The sequence below is a fragment of the Macaca thibetana genome, chromosome 4, assembly GCF_024542745.1.
Source record: "Macaca thibetana thibetana isolate TM-01 chromosome 4, ASM2454274v1, whole genome shotgun sequence".
In the NCBI taxonomy this organism is placed as follows: Eukaryota; Metazoa; Chordata; class Mammalia; order Primates; family Cercopithecidae; genus Macaca; species Macaca thibetana.
In genome coordinates, this window is record NC_065581.1 from 57,351,047 (window position 1) to 57,371,318 (window position 20,272).

Sequence of the window (20,272 nt, forward strand, 5' to 3'; positions counted from 1 at the left end):
TATTGGGGAAAAAAAATCCACAATGTCATCAGGCAATTATATAACGACACAAACAAAAGCACCCACAAGCAGAAACATGCTACTGCCTTATGCCCTCAGCAGGAGACAGTGAACCTTTTAACTCTTTTTCAGTGTTTATTTTTATTAAATATACAAGAAAAGAACATATTTAAATGTTAGCAAGGAGGGAGGGTGGGCGTGTCATTTTATGTTTGCCCAACTCTGGAGTACACTGTAAAATAACGAAGCCTGGAAAAGATAGCATTTGGTCACACACATATATATATTTTCAATCAGAATCAAAAACCCACCTAATCTTTGTGACTTGAGATATCTTATCACTTGAAAAACCACTGGGCCACAGTTTCATTCTTCAATTTAAAAAGGAAAGACAAGACAGAAAGAAGAATGGTGGTTGTCAAAAGGGTGGAGGGAGAGAGAAACAGGGAATTAGAGTTTCATGGGTATAGAGTTTCAGTTACGCTGGATGAGAAGAGTTCTGGAGATGGATGACGGTGATGGTTGTACAACAACATAAATGTATTTAATGCCACTTAACTATCAACTTAAAACTGATTAAGATGGTAAATTTTATGTACCTTATCACAATCTAATTTTTTTTATTTTTTTATTTTTATTTATTTTTTTTTTGAGACAAGAGTCTCACTCTGTCACCCAGGCTGGAGCGCAGTGGTGCAGTTTCGGCTTACCACAACCTCTGCCTCCTAGGTTCTAGCGATTTTCCTGCCTCAGCCTCCCGAGTAGCTGGGATTACAGGCACCCACCACCATGCCCAGCTAATTTTTGTATTTTTAGTAGAGACAGGGTTTAGCCATGTTGGCCAGGCTGGTCTCGAACCCCTGACCTCAAGTGATCCGCTTGCTTCGGCCTCCCAAACTGCCAGGATTATAGGCGCGAGCCGCTGCGCCTGGCCATAATTCTTTTTTTTTTTTCTTGAGATGGACTCTCACTCTGTCGCCAGGCTGGAGTGCAATAGTGCAATCTCAGCTCACTGCAACCCCCGCCTCCCAGATTCAAGTGATTCTCCTGCCTCAGCCTCCCAAGTAGCTAGGAATTCTTTAAATTTTTAAGAGACCGTTTTTACATATTTGAGAGAAAAGGCTAAATTGAGGTGGAACACACACACACAAAGCACAGAGCTGTGAGTCTGGTATTCTGTGATTTAGTCCTAATTTGCTCTCTGACTTTGGACACACATCCTATAACCTGTGTTTTAGTTCTTTCTGCAGAAAATGAGTGTCAAGAATTATAGAAATTAGAATAAAAATCAGCTACAGAGCATCTGGAAATGGGTGAGTATGGGAGGGAGGACATTATGGGCTGGTGGTAGCATAAGGTTCAAAGAACTCAACTGATTTACCCAAGATCTCAAGAAATTTACGTGAAAATAGTTGTGAAACTTAGTATAAAGAGCAATGTGCACAGGTTACTAAGACGTATCTATCAGCATAAAAGCAACACCACAAAAGGGTAATCAGAGAAGACAACTTGATGCTTTGGTATGCTACATAGAAATAATTCTCTCCAGTCAAAAAACTAGCAAGTTCATTCATTTATTCATTCACTCAATATTTAATATGCATTTACCATGTGCCAGGAAGTAAGGCACTGAGAGCAGCCGCTGTGCATATGGAGAGCTCAGAGCTCCAAAGGGAGCTCAGGAGTAAACCAGGAGAAAACCTGGTGGAAGAGCACTCAGGTGATGAAAAAAGACATGCATAGGTCTGCAGTTGAAGGGCACAGGACTACAAGGAGACCAGTGCATGAGTGGGGAGCCAGCAGCCAGGGCAAGAACATGGTGAGACATGGGGCTGGATGTGTGGCAAAGGGCCAAGACAATGCAGACTCTCATGAACGTCTTAAAGGATTGTAAACTTTTTTCCTAAGAGCTATGAAAAGCCATCAAAATGCATTAAGGAGGATTGGAAGAGATTAAATGATCAGATCTGGGGACGGACAGAGAAAAAAATTTAAATGGTCAAAGAACTCCCACAAAATCCAGTTAAGTGGCCACGGTGGCTTGCAGAAGAATGTGGCAGCAGTAGATAAAAAGTGGTCAAGTCAGGAGATATTTAGAAAGGCAAATCTACAGAACTCAGTTACATGACAATGGTTATAGTAAATAGGGCTGTAAGCATGGATGAGAGACAACACAGAGAGAAAAGAAAAAGTCCAACACGCAATCTTGAAAAACTCCAGTGTTTACTGGCCTTGTGAAAGAGGCCAAGTTTACAGAGGGAACTGAGCAGGAGCAGACAAGAAATGGGAGAAAAACCAGGAGTACAGTGTCATAAAAGCTAAAGGAAAGAGTATTTCAAGAAGAAAAGAATGGCCAATAGCGTGAAATACTAAAATGTAAGGAAGATGAGGCCTGAAAAATATCCACTGGATTTAGCTACACAGAAGTCACCCATCACCCAAGAACAAGCATTTTAATGAATTATGGAGTAAGAGACTAGATTAGTATGTGTTGAAGAATGAGTATGAAGTGAAGAAATGATGATGGAGAGGATATTGCCAACTCTTCTGAGGACTTTGGCCTTGAAGGAAAGGAATGATATAAGGTAGTAGCTGGAATAAAGCATGCAGTTAAGGAAGAGTGTTTTTATTGATTGTTGTTTTATTAACAGAAGAGGCTGCAGCATACTTAAAATCCAATAAGAAAAATCTATTGAAGGAAAAAGATGAAGATATACAAAAAAGGTTTCTAAGGCAATGACAGAAATAAGATCCAGGGCACAGCAGGAGGGGACAGGCTTTGGGTGGGTGGAGAGAGGACTCCTGTGTTGAAAAGGAGCAGGGGTGTGAGGATGGGCGCAGATGAAGATAGGTTTGTGTTTTTGGTAGCAAAAAAGACTTTCTACTTGTTGGCTTCAATTTTCTCTGAGAGTAGGAGTCTAGATCACCTGTTAACACTGAGAAAAGGTGGTGGGAGGAGGTGCTGTGAGGAAGAGAAGGGTTAATCACACAGATAGAAAAAGACTGCTGGCCAGAACCATTTGAGGCTGGTGATGATGAAGTTCTAATGAAATCCATCTACCCTGAAGTATCGCTTTCTCTGGTGTGCTTCCTGTGTGGGGACATGCACAGACAAAGCACATGGCTGGGCTCATACAGGCTCAGCCTTTGCTGGCGAAACAGTACATACTCAGCAGTTTGCAAGGAACTGAAAAGGGATTGGGTGGAAGTGTAAAACAAAACAAAAACAAGCCTTATTCCATTTACCTAGACACCATTTTTAGAACACCTTCTATGCTACAGAACAACCCACACAGAGGTGACTGAAGACACATATGCCACTTAACATCTGCTTTTCAAAAGATCACAATAAAAATATACATTCAATATGTCTCACTATCCTATGACAGCAGAGAAGTTACCATAACAAATTCCTGAAGATGACTGTTTCGATTAAATCATGTTCAGGCTTAGCATGTCCTTACCGTTCTTACTGGTGCAAAAAGCAGCTCACCTTGCAATCGCCAAAAAAAAAAAAAAAAAGGCCTGCATAACTCAGTGTGGACATCCCTTCATGCTCATATTTGGGCACAGATTAGAAACAAGCTATGAAGGTAATTTTCCCTTGTTCTCAAAACTAGGTGCCTGAGTTTTTTCAAATGTTCTTTTTTTTTTCTACAAAGTGACTCTCCATTAACAATAAGGTAGACAGCAAAAATGAGAAACAGTATATTTATAGCAAGCTTAGTACTTCGAGGTTAGAGTCTAACAACTTCAATAATTAAAAGATACCTAACAAATTATGACTTTCTCACTTCACAAAGAACAATAAATCCCATAACAGCCTAAATTTTAATGAATACAGAGAATGGTATTGATGTTGATAGAGAAGTAACTCCTCCAGTACCTATATTTTAGTGAACTAAGAAAAGTAAAATTTAAGTAAACTTTAGTGACTAAAGGATAAATACACCCTCCCCAAAAAGGGGGTAGTGGGAATCAATTTATTCTTATTATGGTAGAAAATAATTCTCAAACTACTTCATATTACAGACTAAGATGAGAATGTGAATAATCAAGTCAAAATACAAGAAGTGTTAAAACAAACAGATGGAGAAGAAAAACAGATGGAGTTACATATACCGGCTGCTCCTGTAATGTAAAAGAAATCTTCATGTGAGAGAAAGGTAAGAGAATGCTAAAGGGAAACATGACAAAGGTAGGACTTGTCAAGTTTCTAAGCAAGGAGAGTCTTGATCAAAACCCCATCTTCCCTCAAGCTCTACAGCCCTATTGTTAGTGGATCAGTGGCAGCATGCAGGGGGAGGGGAAACTCATGTTTACTACATTCTTCCTGAATTTCCAGGAGAGTAATAGGCAGTCTCTCGTATGCTACCTCAAGACAGTCCCACTCTTTTTTTTTTTGGTGAGACGGAGTTTCACTCTTGTTACCCAGGCTGGAGTGCAATGGCGCCATCTCAGCTAACTGCAACCTCTGCCTCCCGGGTTCAAGCGATTTTCCTGCCTCAGCCTCCTGAGTAGCTAGGACTATAGGTGCCACCAGTTAAAAAAAAAAAACAAAAAGTTAGCCACCAGGCCTGGCTAACTTTTTGTATTTTTAGTAGAGCTGCCATTTCTCCATGTTGGCCAGGATGGTCTTGAACTCCTCACCTCAAGTGATCTGCCTGCCTCAGCCTCCCAAAGTGTCAGGATTACAGGCATGAGTCATCACACCTGGTTGACCCTCTAACTTTTTCAATGATCACGTCACTGAAATTTGTCAACTTATTTGGTCATTTTTCCCCCCTAAACTCTTAACACGTGCATGCTTAGACTAACAGCTTGCACATCAAACAGAGTGAAACATGGGCCTGCAATTTCATCACTGGGATAGCTTTAAAAGCTGAAAAGAAATAATTTTATGAATGAAAGGGCAAAGTAAAAGAAAGAATAGAAAAAAAAAGAGTGGAGCTTAGACCTGCTAAAAGGTACTTAACAATAAAGAGGTGTTTGTTTCTCAAAGGCATCATGGAGGGAAACAGTGCAGAAGGGGTATGCATCAGTACAACTCTTTTGGCAGACAATTCAGAGGTACGTCTCAAAATTTTAAATGTAATACCCTTTGTCCCAGCAACTCCATTTCCAGGACCTTATCCTATGGACATATTCACACGCCTCACAAAGACACATACAAAGTTCAATACAACAGTTTTAAAAGCAAAAAAAAAAACAACCAAAAAAACATAATATCCATCAATAAGGCACTCTAAATAAAATGTGACATGCATACAAAAGAATACCATATGGCATTTTTTAAAAATCACAGATACGAGAAAAAGTAAGACTGTGGTAAAAAGTGCCTGCTGTAGAAACTGCAACCAGGTTTGCCAGGCTCCCATGAAGAAGACAACCAGATGAGCTATCTCCCTACTGTGGCTGTGTCACTTTTTCAGTTTTCTGCCTCAAAAATGGAAGTAGGAGAATGTGGGCTATACCTTACATCACATCTATAAAGATCTTTTTCGGCTGGGCATGGTGACTCATGCCCATAATCCCAGCACTTTGGGAGGCCAAGGCAGGTGGATCATTTGAGGTGAGGAGTTTGAGACCAGCCTGACCAACATGGTGAAACCCCATCTCTACTAAAAATACAAAAAAATTAGCCAGGCATGGTGGTGCATGCCTGCAGTCCCAACTACTCGGGAGGCTGAGGCAGGAAAATCACTTGAACCCGGGAGGTGGAGGTTGCACTGAGCCGAGATCACGCCACTGCACTCCAGCCTGGATGACAGGGCAAGACTCAATCTCAAAACAAAACAAAACAAAACACACACAGTAATGGGAGGCTTCATACTACAGAGAATTTCTGTAAAATTAATCTAGGCAAGAAGGCCAGGAACATAAAAACAAAGTAATATATTCAGGTATTTCCTCTAAATATTTACATGCCAAATTACATCCCCCAAATTGTATGTAAAACCATATAGCCACAATAAAAATGGTCACCAGATGTAGACACTAACTCTTACAACTCGCTTGGATGCAGATGCATTACATTATAAGCAGTGTACATTAGCTCTTCACGAATTTTAAAATGCGATAATGGTTAGAACTCATCCATTCCTGCTCTCAAAGTTCAATCATTTGAGTTCATTTGGCAAGGTAAATAAGCAATTTGATTTTTTCTACACAGGCTGAAATACTGGTAACTATTTTTTAATTGATAACTTTCAGGCTATGTGTGTGTCTGGCTTATGGCCAAACTACAGCCCATGGCTGTGTGTATGCACACACATACACATACCCTCATACCTCTGCATTCTGCAGGCTAAGTCAACACCAAGCCAACTTCCTATGGGAACATTTCAAACCCTAAAGGGCCTTCTCCCGGTATTAAACCAGTCCAATCCAGTTTAGCTTCTAAGGTGTGACTGAATTCATGCCTATGACTGAATCACCAGCCTCCAGGTCATACTATTAAACAAGCTGACTCTGACCACAGCTATACAATCTAACCTTCCCAGTTACAGCATAGTTAAACTTTAATATAATGAAATATGATGGCCCTATTATATTCTCATTCAAAATGCAAACAATGGACAAAATAATTGCTATCCAACTACATACTCAGACAAGTGAAAAGTTCCTGCCTAATTAGAAAACATTTAACTGCTTTGCTCCTGCATACAACCTATTCCCAAAATTTTGCATCTTAATTGGTTAATATATTTAAAACAAGCCTATGAAAAGACTGCCAGGGGCATTAAAAGGCAAATTATTTATTTATTTACATTTTGCTTTTTTATTTTTATTTTTTAAAGGCAATTTAAATAAACGAATGAGATAAATTAAAAACAAGAATAAGACAGGCAGAAACCAGTAAGCAGAAGAAATCTCTTCAAACACACACACCCCTAGTTTTAGTCTTGACATACTTCGTATCTTTCCATAGTGCCACCTCTGATTTGCAATAGGCCCTTCCACACATTTTGCACTGTTCTCTCTGGCCTTCAGGTACATATTCATGTTCATGCCTGCTCAGGCAGACTTGTTTTTACACAGAGCAATGTTAGGCGCTGTTGTTTTGGAATTTGGCTTTCATTAATGTTCTAGGGCAGATATCCACTTGGAGAGAATGAGAGAAGCCAGACAAGTCAGAGGCTAAGTTTCAAGCTGGAAGTCAGAGCTTTACCTCTTTCAAAAAGAAACAAGTCAATTTTACTGTGATGCCTCGGCAAACCCTTAAAAAAGAGGAGAGTTGAACCCTCTGCTTGTAACACCTACCTCTGAAGAATAAGCACTACTGCCCTGGATTTCACTCCTCTATATCAACCCCAACTCTTGGGGACTTATTAATCCACTAGTGTTTAAAGGATACTCCTAGGATCCCTTGCCTATTGGCTCTGGGTTAATTCTACTTTATTCTCTCTTGCTTTTAACCTACTTACACACCAGATGTTTTTGTGACATTCTTTTGATCTAAGTTCATCAAATCCAGTATTCTTTGTTAGTCTTTTGATTGAAAATTAAGGTAAGATTAGGGGCAACAGTAAGGCTTATTTACCCACAGTTGTGGTTTTTAGCAAAAAGGTTGTATTATATTCTTAAAAAAATTAAAGTATACAAACAGAACAAGCAGAAACTAGTACATGTATGTAATATTTTTATTACTTGAACCTTTTCCATTGAAAACTGAACATAACACACAGAAGTTCCTAGAAGGAATTATGAACAGAATTTCCTAACACAGGTTTAAGGGAAAGACATAATGTATTTATCAGTGACCTATTTAAATAGAAGCTATAGAACTATCCCTTGCAATCTCTTCCACTAAAGCATATAACTTTCATTCTTATTACCCCCATTGCATAATCCAGGCTCTTTGTCCTCTTTAGGATAATGTGACATACTAAAACTGCTTAATTTCACTGTAATTTTGCTCTTACTCATTCTAAGAATCTTAATGTTCTTTTATTATCCATAATTTTCCTTAAGTTGTTATGAGTTGTTGCTGATACTATTTTCATAGATGGCTAACTGTAAGTTAAACTGTAAAGCTAACTCTAAGTTAAACAAGTTCATTAAACCCTCATTAATTAAAGTTAAACAACTTTGGTAACTAATTAATTAGTTAAACAACTAAATTAGACCCTCATTAATTTCTTACAAGAGGCAAAGACCTTAGTTGTCAGTTCTATATGGTACTATTCTTTTAGTCATTTCTTAAGTTCATTGATAATTTTCATATATCTTGAGATGCACTATCACAGTTGTTCTGGTCAACAGTTCCATTCCTTGAAATCTAGTTTGCCTAAAGAAAACTATGTAAGTAGTTACATAGAAGTATATGAAGATGAGAATTCAGAGCAATCACCTCTGTTATGTAAAAGGTATGTGATGTCAAAAACATGAGTTACTCTTTGAGCCTCAGTTTCTTTATTGATAAAAATGAAGTCATGCCATAAAGACGGCAACAACCGGACACTGGGGACTACTATGGGGTGGGGGGCAAGGGCTGAAAAACTACCTATTAGGTGTGATGCTCACTACCTAGGTGACAGGATCAGTTGTACCCCAACCCTTAGCATCATGCAATATATCCAAGTAACAGACCTGCACATATACCCCTAGAATCTAAAATAAAAGTTGAAATTATTTTAAAAACAGAGTCACAATCTATTTCACAGGACTGTGGTAATTTTAAAAGCTAACACATTAAAAAACAGCTAGGACAGAAACTGCCACATGGCCAATATTATACATCTATTTCTTAAGTAATTATTTTGTGACTGTTACTTACTTTTTAACTTCATGGATCATTTTTATTCCGTAACATCTATAAACTACGCTTATTATAAAAATCTCTCTTCATTGTTATTTCATATATTAATTCTTTCAAGAAACATGAAAATTACATTTTCCATGGAAAACTTTAGGATACTGAATTGTTAGGAAAACAAATACTCTTTATAGGGTTAATAAACATTCTTTTTATTTTCAAGAGTCATATTCTATATGGAAACACTAATAAAAATGTGCTGGACAATCCAAATATATTTGATTAATAACTTATAACAGTATAATTTATATTAATACAAAATGTGAAGGATGCTATTGCTCTGTTCCTATTTCAGATCAATATTTCTAAATCTTTAGAAGATATGCACCAAAAATCTTACTAAGTCAGTCACCTATCACAAATAATACTGGTTTGCTTTTAAGTCAAAAATATATTTTCCTTCTAATCTCTGGAGAAAAATTTCCTATTCTATCTTGAGGATGCAAATTTGCTGCATAAGGATAACCACATCCCTCTTTTCAGCCACTACAGCAACCAACAGAAACCAAGCCTACTGTGTCACCTCAGATAAATTTTGTTGCCAAAGCCAAGTAAAATCCATATAAATGTTTGATCTAAATACAAAAAATAAAGCCCAATAAAATGGACATTTTCCACAACAAATCCAAATACAGCACAAAACTTATGGAAATAATTATCAAGGAAAAACAATTATTAAGTAAAAAACTACTCTTTTTTTGAGACAGGGTCTTGCTCTGTCACCTACCCTGGAGTGTGGTGACACAGTCACAACTCACTGCAGTCTCGACCTCCTGGACTCAAGCTACCTACCCACCTCAGACTCCCAAGAAGAAAATGAGGAGGAGGCAGAAGCAGATAACGTTTAAGACCCTTTTTAGTCTAAAGCTGTACTAACAGACTATAAACACAACACAGAAGTCAGGTCTCAATAGGCAGAGTCAAGCAACTGAAAGTAGAGAATTAAAAAAATAACTCCAAAGAAAATTCTAAATTCTAATTCTAAATTCTCTACAGGTGTGTGCTACCATGCCTGGCTAATTTTTAAATTTTTTGTAGAGATGGGGTCTTGGTGTGTTGCCCAGGCTGGTCTCCAACTCCTGAGCTCCAGCCATCCTCCTGCCTCAGCCTCGCAAAGTGCTGGGATTACAGGTGTGAGCCAGGGCATCCAGCCAAGACTAAATGTGATTATGATTGTCCAATATCAAAAAATTTGCTCATGGTGATATTTTGACTGTTTATATTTGTCTCATTTTTCTTTTAGAGTAAATCAAGGTATTCAACAGAGAGAAATACATACAATTCAACTCTCTTAATTATTTCACATGCTGGAAGAAAAGTACTCATTTTTTTTTTTTTTTAAAGAAAGGCTCAATGAGTTCAACTAAAAATGAAGTTCTATAGATGAAAGGTTTCTTCTAGTGAAAGAAACCACAATAATATTTTATAAGCCACAGAACAACAACAGAATTTCAGCAACAAAGAAATCTTGTAAGCATTTAAACCTGATACATGGTATTTTAACCATGAATTTTAACAAAGGAAAATAAAGCAAACTAGGAAAACCAAAGTTCTAAGTTAAACCTACACATTGTTCTAAAAAGTTATTGCTGTCAAAATAAAAGTTCAAAACAAATAACTAATTCAAAGACTCAAATTCTCACCTAAAGCAGTAAGAGCTCTATGACATCAAACTTTCATAGGAAATTTTAGGATCTCTGACACACACAATGAAATATTTAAGTACTTAGGAGAAAAATGCGTTTTATATATATATACACACACACACACACACACACCAATTTGTATTTATAATTATTCATGAGTACTAGAGAGATAATGTCCAGAGGTCATTGTTTTTAAAAGTGGGGGTTTTTCTAATCTATTTTTGTAGAAATGGGGTCTTGCTATATTGTCCAGGTTGGTCTCAAACTCCTGGCCTCAAGCAATCCTCCTGCCTCATCCTCCCTGCCAAAAGTAGGTTATTTTAGAAGAATAGCTGGCTCCTATATTTTGCTTCTGCCTAAAAAACTTCAAAGGAGAGAGCAGAACACACCCTCAAAGAAGCACTGTTACAAATACTTTAGGCATCACAATTGAAATATTTTAATTCAAAGGCCACAAAGATTCTATCATTCCAAGTACGGAATGTGTCCAGCTGCACAGCCTTCTCATGGCCTCTCATTCTAAGTCACCTGGACAGTGCAGTATGATGATGGCTGTGTCTGCAGCCACTAAACCTTCACTCAAGATGATCTGGTGCTTTAAACAAGTGTAGGCAAGTTGATCCTGGTTTTTCTTTTTGATTCAGCAACCTACACCCACCTCTATTTAAATGTTGTTCCACAAAGGAAGGATACAATTATAGTGTTTAAAAATAGGGGCCAGGCGTGGTGACTCATGCGGCCAGGCACGGTGGCTCACGCCTGTAATCCTAGCATTTTGGGAGGCCAAGGTAGGTAGATCACCTGAGGTCAGGAGTTCAAGACTAGACTGGCCAACATGGTGAAATCCTGTCTCTACTAAAATAATAATAATAATAATAAAATTAGCCAGGAGTGGTGGCAGGTGCCTGTAATCCCAGCTACCTGGGAGGCTGAGGCAGGAGAATTGCTTGAACCTGGGAGGCGGAGGTTGCAGTGAGCCAAGATCATGCCATTGCACTCTAGCCTGGGCAACAATAACGAAACTACATGTGAAAAAATACATTAATTAATTAAATAAAATAAAAATAGGGGCTCCTGAGTGTGCATATGTGGAGGATTCATTACAGTTTTTAGATGTTGAAATTTCCAAAATAAAAAGGGAGAAAGGAAAGGGGAGAGAAAAGAGAAGTGAAAGGAAAGAAGAGGAAAGAGAGAAAGAGAACGGGATGTCAAATCAAACAGAGCTGGCTTTGAGTCTAAGTTATCTAACTTATTAGCAGTATAAACTTGGTAAACCTAAGGTTCCTTATTTGTAAAATGTGGATAATAACAATTCCTGCTTTATGGATTGTTAGGAGATTTGAATGAGATAACATGTGTATAGCATTTAAGAGAATATAGAAAGTTATCAAACCATTAACTATCCTATATAATTATTTTTATTGTAATCAAATAAATTTGTTAGTTTAATGACTTTATAGTTCATATATAGTTTATAATTTAATGACTTCATAGCTTTAGGAATATAGTTAGTTATTCAACAACATGACATAATATTTGTAAAACCAAAAAAAAAAAAAACCTAAGATCAAGAAATATATCTTGATATATTTCTTGAAAACTGAAATCAAGTTTTCAGCCTGTAATCCCAGCACTTCGGGAGGCCGAGGTGAGTGGATCACCTGAGGTCAGGAGTTCGAGACCAGCCTGGCCAACATGGTGAAATCCCATCTCTACTAAAAACATAAAAATTAGCCAGGTGTGGTGGCATATGCCTGTAATCCCAGCTACTCGGGAGGCTGAGGCAGGAGAATCGCTTGAACCTGGGAGGTGGAGGTTGCGGTGAGCCGAGATCATGCCACTGCACTCCAGTCTGGGTAACAGCACGAGACTTTGTCTCCAAAAAAAAAAAAAGAAATACATTATTTTCAGTAAATACTTTCTGGGGATTTAGCTTCTTATAAGGCAATAAGAACATGAACCCAAGAGCCAGATTGCCTAAGTTTGAGTTCCAAGTCTGCCACTCACTGGTTGTATGACTGCAAGCCAAGTATTTACTGTGTCTCAGTTTCTGTCTGTTTACTGGGATGACAATAGGGATGTTGTGAGGAGTAAATGAATTAACATATGTAAACTGCTTAGAATAGTGCCTGGCACTTAGTAAGTGTTATGTAAGTATTAATGTGGATTTAGTTGTTAATAATTCTCAACAGGAAACTATTTACCACCCCAAAACTGGCAATTGCTAAGCCCACTCACTAGAGTAATTAGACTAGGAGATATGAACTGGAAACTTGTGGGCTACAAGTCTGAACTGAACTCTAACCTTCACACTCAGCAGTTCTTTAGAGGCAAAATCAAAGCTTGCTATCTGCTAAGTTACTGCCAATATCCAAAGACATATTACAACCGTGTGTGTGTGTGTGTGTACGCGTGTGTGTGTGTGTGTGTGTGTGTGTGTGTGTGTACACACTACAATTCAGAATGATGGCCTCTAAGTAGTGGAAATGTGATTTTTAAAATTTTTTTTATTTTCTTAAGCCAGAGTCTCACCCTGTCACTCAGGCTGCAGTGCAGTCACATGATCACGGCTCACCACAGCCTTGGCCTCCGGAGTAGCTGGAAATACAGGCGCCTGCCACCATGCCAAGCTAATTTTTCATATTTTTTTGAAGAGAGAGGGTTTTACCCTTTTGCCAAGGCTGTTCTCGAACTCCTAGGCTCAAGCAATGTACCCACTTTGGCTTCCCTAAGTCCTGGGATTACAGGCATGGGCCACTGCACGCGGCCGATTTTTTATTTCAATTTTTCTGTATTTTCTAATTTTCTGCCATGTTTTTGCTTCTATAATAATAAAAGATAATTTTAAAATTCAGACATGAAAGAAACATGTCTTAGAGTTGTATAAGGAAAATATCCACAAATTCCATACCTGTATTTATGAATGATGGCATTAAATAATTTTCCATCTCTCCAGCAGGTAGTGAAATTTTCACACCGAATTCCAGCATAACCCTCTGTTGCCTGCTGTGTCCAGAGTAGCAATCTCTCTTTTGCAGACATATCCTCTGACTCTCCAGTAACATGGATATCAGATATCTAGATATAACAGAAAGTGTTAAACCTTTAGAAAGGAAGGAAGCTAACTCAGATTAAGAACCTACTACATGCCAAGCACTTTCCAAATGTAAGATTAGGATAATAACAATTCCCGCTTTATGAGATTGTTAAGAGATCTGAATGAGATGACATGTGTATCGCACTTAAGAGAATGCCCCACATGTAGAAAGTTATCAAACCATTAGCTATTCTATATAATTATTTTTATTTAGCCCTCATATCTCTCCCTTACAAATTTTCCCCATTTTACATATAGGAAATAAATTTTCTCCATTTTACATATAGGAAATCTGACTTTCAAAGAGGTTAACAACAGATTGAAAAAGTCAGATTTAACTCATTTGTGTCCAATTTAAAAGCATTTATTCTCTTTTTACTAAACCAAAACTCTACAGTATTGAAAATTTTACATTCTTCTTTCCAAATCAGATTTGTTAAAACAACTTAAGGAGACACTTTTCCAAGTTCAAATGGATCAGAAGTAAAACCTATAAATTACTCTATACTACCACCTGCAGAGCAGAATTTGATCCAACAGGTATTCTGTGTAAAGAACAATGAAAGAAGTAGTATTCTCTCCTATTAACTATATTATATAATAATTTGGTCAGAAGTCTCTAATGTTCTCATGAGTCCTTGCTCGGCTTGCTCAACCTGAAACCTTTATCAACTGATTTTTTCTCCTGTATTTTGTTTTCGTGAAGTTTTCTAAAAGTCTCTTCCACTGAATAATGATAAAACAGGCCACCAGTTTCCCAAGAAACCTCTTTGGAAATTTTTTACATTCTCCCAAGAGCACCTCTTTGATAAGGGTCCTACTTAATCTGCTGATAATTATATTAAGGCACAAAGTGACTTTACCAGGGGTCACACAGTAATTCCAAAGCTGAGATTAACACCACCAACAACTGTTCCCTCAATCAGTGCAAGACGCAAAGCCAAGGGATCAACAAGACAGGCGGCACGCCAGAATCAGGATGAGCAAGTCAGAGATGGGAAGCAAGACATAGGAAGAACAAATCATTCTGTAACAGGGAAAATATCACTAGACTAGAGTCACGAGACAGGCTTCTAGACCTGGTTCCTAGTCCCATAGGTTTGAATAATTCATTTCATGTTTGAGAGTCAACTTCCTTATCTATAAAATGAGGAGGAGGCAGAAGCAGATAACGTTTAGGACGCTGTTCAGTCTAAAGTTTTACTAACAGACTATACACACAACACAGAAGTCAGAGGTCACAATAGGCAGAGTCAAGCAACTGAAAGTAGAGAATTAAAAAAAAAAAAAACCTCCAAGGAAAACCTGTTACATGTGGCAGTGCCAGGCTCAAACAGGAAGCCCTTTATTCTTCCCAGCTGCCACAGAGCCAGAGGCACAGCCAAGCCAGGGACCCGGGGCAGGAAGGCTGTGGCAGTGAAAGCCCTTGCCAGGCCTGGCAGCCCCTGACAACTTCACTTGTTGGAAATGACAGGGGGCCTCACACACTCCTTCTCCAGTGTTCAGCAGAGGCTGCCATGCCCCATGGAGCTTCACTCTCAGTCACAGTCTGAGACACTCTGCTTGACAAATGGCCAGGATTGAAAAGTGGAACAAACAGTCTCAATTTTAACAATCTTTGCCAGGGATCCATGCCAATCTCCACAGCATGGAAAAGAACTCTGTACATAAACACATCATATAGTATACATAGAAGAAATTTCTTTTTTTTAATGTGGAAAAAAAAAACAGCATAAAATTTACCAATATTCTTTGGCCCAAGTTCCAACGATATTCTGGTCAAAAATTATGCTACAGTACCTTTTCAGCACATCCCAAGAGTTTAAATCCCATGTCCACCATTCACATGTTCAAGTTACTTAACTGCTTTAAGCCCATTCCCTTACTTGTAAAATAATGATGATTATACGTGTTGTGAGAATCAACAACATTAGCACAGCATAATATGCCTGGCCCATAGTCAGTACATGCTCAAAATAGGTGAGCTATGTTACTATTGTAGTTATTGTTATTCTTTTTGAAAAAGGGAGAAGTAAAACCTTGACATCATCATTATTATTATTATTATTATTATTATTATTATTTTTGAGATGGAGTTTCACTCTTGTTGCCCAGGCTAGAGTGCAATGGTGTGATCTCGGCTCACCGCAACCTCCACCTCCCAGGTTCAAGCAATTCTCCTGCCTCAGACACCGAAGTAGCTGGGATTACAGGCATGCACCACCATGCCCGGCTAATTTTGTATTTTTAGTAGAGATGGGGTTTTTCCATGTTGAGGCTGGTCTCGAACTCCGGACCTCAGGTGATCCACCTGCCTTGGCCTCCCAAAGTACTGGGATTACAGGCGTGAGCCACTGTGCCTGGCCAACTTTACTATTTTCTTAACTCTCTTCCCATAAAGAGGAATAAAAGAATAAGTTTTTAAAATTTGCTGTCTTAAACCAATTAAAATCTATGATCACAAGGGTTCAGAGAAGCTAATCTAGGAAACGGTGAATGAAAAAGTTGAGGCCAGGCGTGGTGGCTCACACCTGTAATCCCAGCACATTGGGAGGCCAAGATGAGAGGATCACTTGAGCCTAGGTGTTCGAGACCAGGATAGGCGACACAGTGAGACCCCATCTCTATTTAAAAAAAAAAAAAAAAAAAAAAGTTGCCTGGCATAATAGCATGTGTTCACAGTCCCAGCTACTAGGGAGGCTGAGGCAGAACGCTTGAGTCTAGGAGGTTGAGGCTGTAGTGAGCCATGATCACACCACTGCACTCCAGCCTGGATGACAGAGTGAGACCCTTAAAAACAAAAACAAAAAAACAAGAAAGAAAAGAAAAGAAAAAGTTGAGCCCCTTGGTCTCTATAACCCTTTAAAAATTGTAAAATCAACTGTTTTGGGGAACCCTTACAATTCAAGAGCCACCTAGATAGTATGTATAATGAGAGACAGAAAAGGTAGATAGCTGGGGTTGTGTGGGACTGTTTGCTGCTAATTCCATGCCAGTCAGTTACAAAAGTATTACCTGTTAACTAGGGAAGTCAGTAAAGTTCAACTACAAGGTATCAGCTTAATAGGTTCAAGTGCTACACAGTAGTTTTACCAGAGGAAGGATGTTAAAGGAGTTTAGAGGTCTGAAAATGGTCTAAATGTCAAGAGAATCTTACTAAATAAGTTTCTAATAGATGAATTTCAGATTGTTACAAATGCAATTTCATACTGTTATATATACACACAATTAAAAAGCTATAATTTTAAAATGCATATTCAAAAGCATATTCATATAATTTTACAATGCATATTCAAATGTTATGAACCAAGCTTTAAAATATCAAAGATTAAACCAAGTCCCAGACTCCAGTAGGCCCACAAGCAGGGCAGGTGAATTCTAACTCCTTCACTTTCAGCTTTTCCTGCTATTTCCAATAAACTGAACATCATCCTCTTATACCAATTTAAGGCATTTTTTAAAATACTGTTACCATTAGCCACTAATATATCACACTTTTCATGATACTATGCAACCAAAATTAAAAAGTAAGTTAAATGCTAAAAATTGTTTAAGTCTTCAGTTGTCATTCATAATCCCTGATCTGAAAACTGTGCGTTCAACAGAACAGCCTGAATCTTCCACCAATGACAGGTTAATGGTGGTTTCACATCTGGGTCAGATTCTAGAAAGTAATCAAGCTACCTCCCTTCAAAATCTGGAGGCGATGTAGTGATAATCAGAGAGGGTTCAATTCATACTGCCTGGGTTTCAATCTTAATTCCAACAGTTAATGAAATGAATGACCCAGACTACTCACGTAATCTCCTAAAATCCATTTTCTTTATCTTTTTTTTTTTTGAGACGGAATCTTACTCTGTCACCCAGCATGGACTGCAGTAGTGCCATCTTGGCTCACTGCAACCTCCGCCTCCCAGGTTCAAGTGATTCTCCTGTCTCAGCCTCCCAAGTAGTTGGGACTAAAGGTGTGTGCTACCATATCCGGCAATTTTTGTATTTTTTGTAGAGACACGGTTTCACCATGTTGTCCAGGCTGGTCTTGAACTCCTGACTGCAGGTGATTCACCCACCTTGGCCTCCCAAACTGCTGGGATTACAGGCGTGAGCCACTGCGCCTGGTCTCACTTTATTCACCTTTAAAACTTAAATAATAACGACAATCTATCCAAAATAGAAATCAAGAAAGCAATCCCATTAACAATAGCTTAAAAAAAGACCTAGTAATAAATTTAACTAAGGAGATAAAAGACCTTTATACTGAAAACACTGATGAAAGAAATTAAAGAAGTCATGAATAAATGGAAAGATATCCCATGTTCATTCATGAATTTGAAAAATTAACACTGTTAAAATGTCCATACTAGCCAAAGCAATCTATAGATTCAATGCAATCCCTATCAAAATTTTCATGACACTTTGCACAGATATAGAAGAAACAATCCTTCCATTTGAATGGAACCACAAAAGACCCCAAAGAGTCAAAGCGATCTTGAGCAAAATGAACAAACCTGGAAGCATCACACTCTACCTGACTTCAAAATATACTACAAACCTATAGTAATGAAAACATCATGGTACTGACATGAAAACAGACAGACCAGTGGAACAACAGAGAGCCCAGAAACAAACCACGCATTTATGGTCAATTGATATTTGACAAAGATGCCAATAACACACAATGGAGAAAGAACAGTCTCTTCAACAAATGATGTCTGAAAAACTGCATATCTACATGAAGAAGAATATTAGACCCTTATCTCACACCATATACAAAAATCAATGCAAACTGGATTAAAGACTTACATGTAAGACTTAATATTATAAAGCTACTAAAGAAAATATAAGGAAAAGTTTCTTGACTTTGGACAGGACAATGATTTTTTGGATATGACTCCAAAAGCACAAGTAAAAAAAGCAAACATAGAAAAATGAGATTACGGCAAACTAAAAAGCTTCTGCACAGCCGAAGAAACAATAAACAAAGAGACAAACTGCAGAATGGGAGAAAATATGTGCAAACCATTCATCTTATAATGAGTTAATATCCAAAATATATAAGGAACTAAAACAACTCAGTAATAAGAAAACAAAAAACTTGGCCGGATGTGGTGGCTCATGCCTGTAATCCCAGCACTTTGGGAGGCCAAAGCAGGCAGATCACGAGGTCGGGAGATCGAGACCATCCTGGCCAACATGGTGAGACTCCATATCTACTAAAATACAAAAAATTAGCTGGGAGTGGTGGCACGGGCCTGTAGTCCCAGCTACTTGGGAGGCTGAGGCAGGAGAATCACTTGAACCCAGGAGGCGGAGATTGCAGTGAGCTGAGATTACACCACTGCACTCTAGCCTGGCAAGAGCGCAATGCTCCATCTCAAAATAAGTAAATAAATAAATAAAAATTTTAAAAACTCAATTTAAAATAAACAAAGGATATCATAATAGACATTTTCTCAAAAGAAGGCATGCAAATGGCCAAGAGGTATATGAAAAAAATGATCAACATCACTAAGCATTGAAGAAATGCAAATTAAAACCACAACGAGATATCACCTCACACCTGTTAGAATGGCTAGTCTCAGGAAAAAAAAAAAGGAAGATAACAAGTGGTTTTTTGTTGGTTTTTGTTTTTGTTTTTGAGACGGAGTCTCACTCTGTTGCCCAGGCTGGAGCACCGTGGGGCAATCTCAGCTCACTGCAATCTCCACCTCCTGGGTTCAAGCAATTCTCCTGCCTCAGCCTCCCGAGTAACTGGCACTACAGGCACCCACCACCACACCTGGCTAATTTTTTTGTAGTTTTAGTAAAGATGGGGTTTTGCCATATTGGACAGGCTGGTCTTGAACTCCTGACCTCAGGTGATCCACCCGCCTCAGCCACCCAAAGTGCTGGGATTACACGCGTGAGCCACTGCACCTAGCTGATAGCAAGTGTTGAGAATGTGGAGAATAGGGAACTTCTGCGCTGTTGGTAGGAATGTAAGTTAGTAAAACCATTATGGAAAACAGTATAGAGATACCCAAAAACTTAAAAATAGAACTACCATATAATCCAGCAATCTCATTACTGGGTATATATCCAAGGGAAATCTATATATCAAAGATATACATGCACTTCCATGTATAATGCAGCATTATTCACAATGGCCAAGATAAGGAATCAATCTAGGTGTCCATCAACCGAAGAATGAATTTAAAAAATGTAATATATACAAACAAAAGAGTACTGTTCAGCCTAGAGAAAAAAAAAAAAAAAAAAGGAGGAAATGTAGTCATTAACAACAACATGGATGAACCTGGAGGGAATGTTAAGCAAAATAAATCAGGTACATAAGGACAAATATTGAATGATTTCACTTATACGTGGAATCTAAAAAAGTTGAACTCATAGCTATAATTTAGGAGACTAGAATGGTGGTTACCAGAGGCTGCGGTGGTTGGGGTAGGAGTGATTGGGGTGATATCAGTCAATGGATGCAAAATTTCAGTTAAGAGGAATAAGTTCCTCTTATACAACATAGTGACTATAGTTAGTAACAATGTACTGCATTCTTTAAAATTGCTAAAAGAGTAGATTTTAAGTGTTTTCACCTCAAAAATGTAATTCTGAAGTAATGTATATGTTAATTACTTGAATTTCATGCGATGTTGTACATGATATATATAATTTTTGTCAATTTAAAAAAACTTAAATATAATAATGTCCTCCTTT

General features: G+C 38.1%; 1 protein-coding gene across 16 annotated transcripts in view; it reads right to left on the reverse strand.

The window, feature by feature from the left end:
• Positions 1–20,272, reverse strand: part of DST (dystonin) — a 1,587,602-nt gene that overhangs the window by 191,122 nt on the left and 1,376,208 nt on the right. For all 16 annotated transcript variants that reach the window (XM_050788752.1, XM_050788754.1, XM_050788765.1 and 13 more), the window contains one exon: positions 13,376–13,542. In XM_050788752.1, coding sequence (XP_050644709.1) covers positions 13,376–13,542 — 167 coding nt within the window. The remainder of the gene's footprint in view (positions 1–13,375; positions 13,543–20,272) is intronic.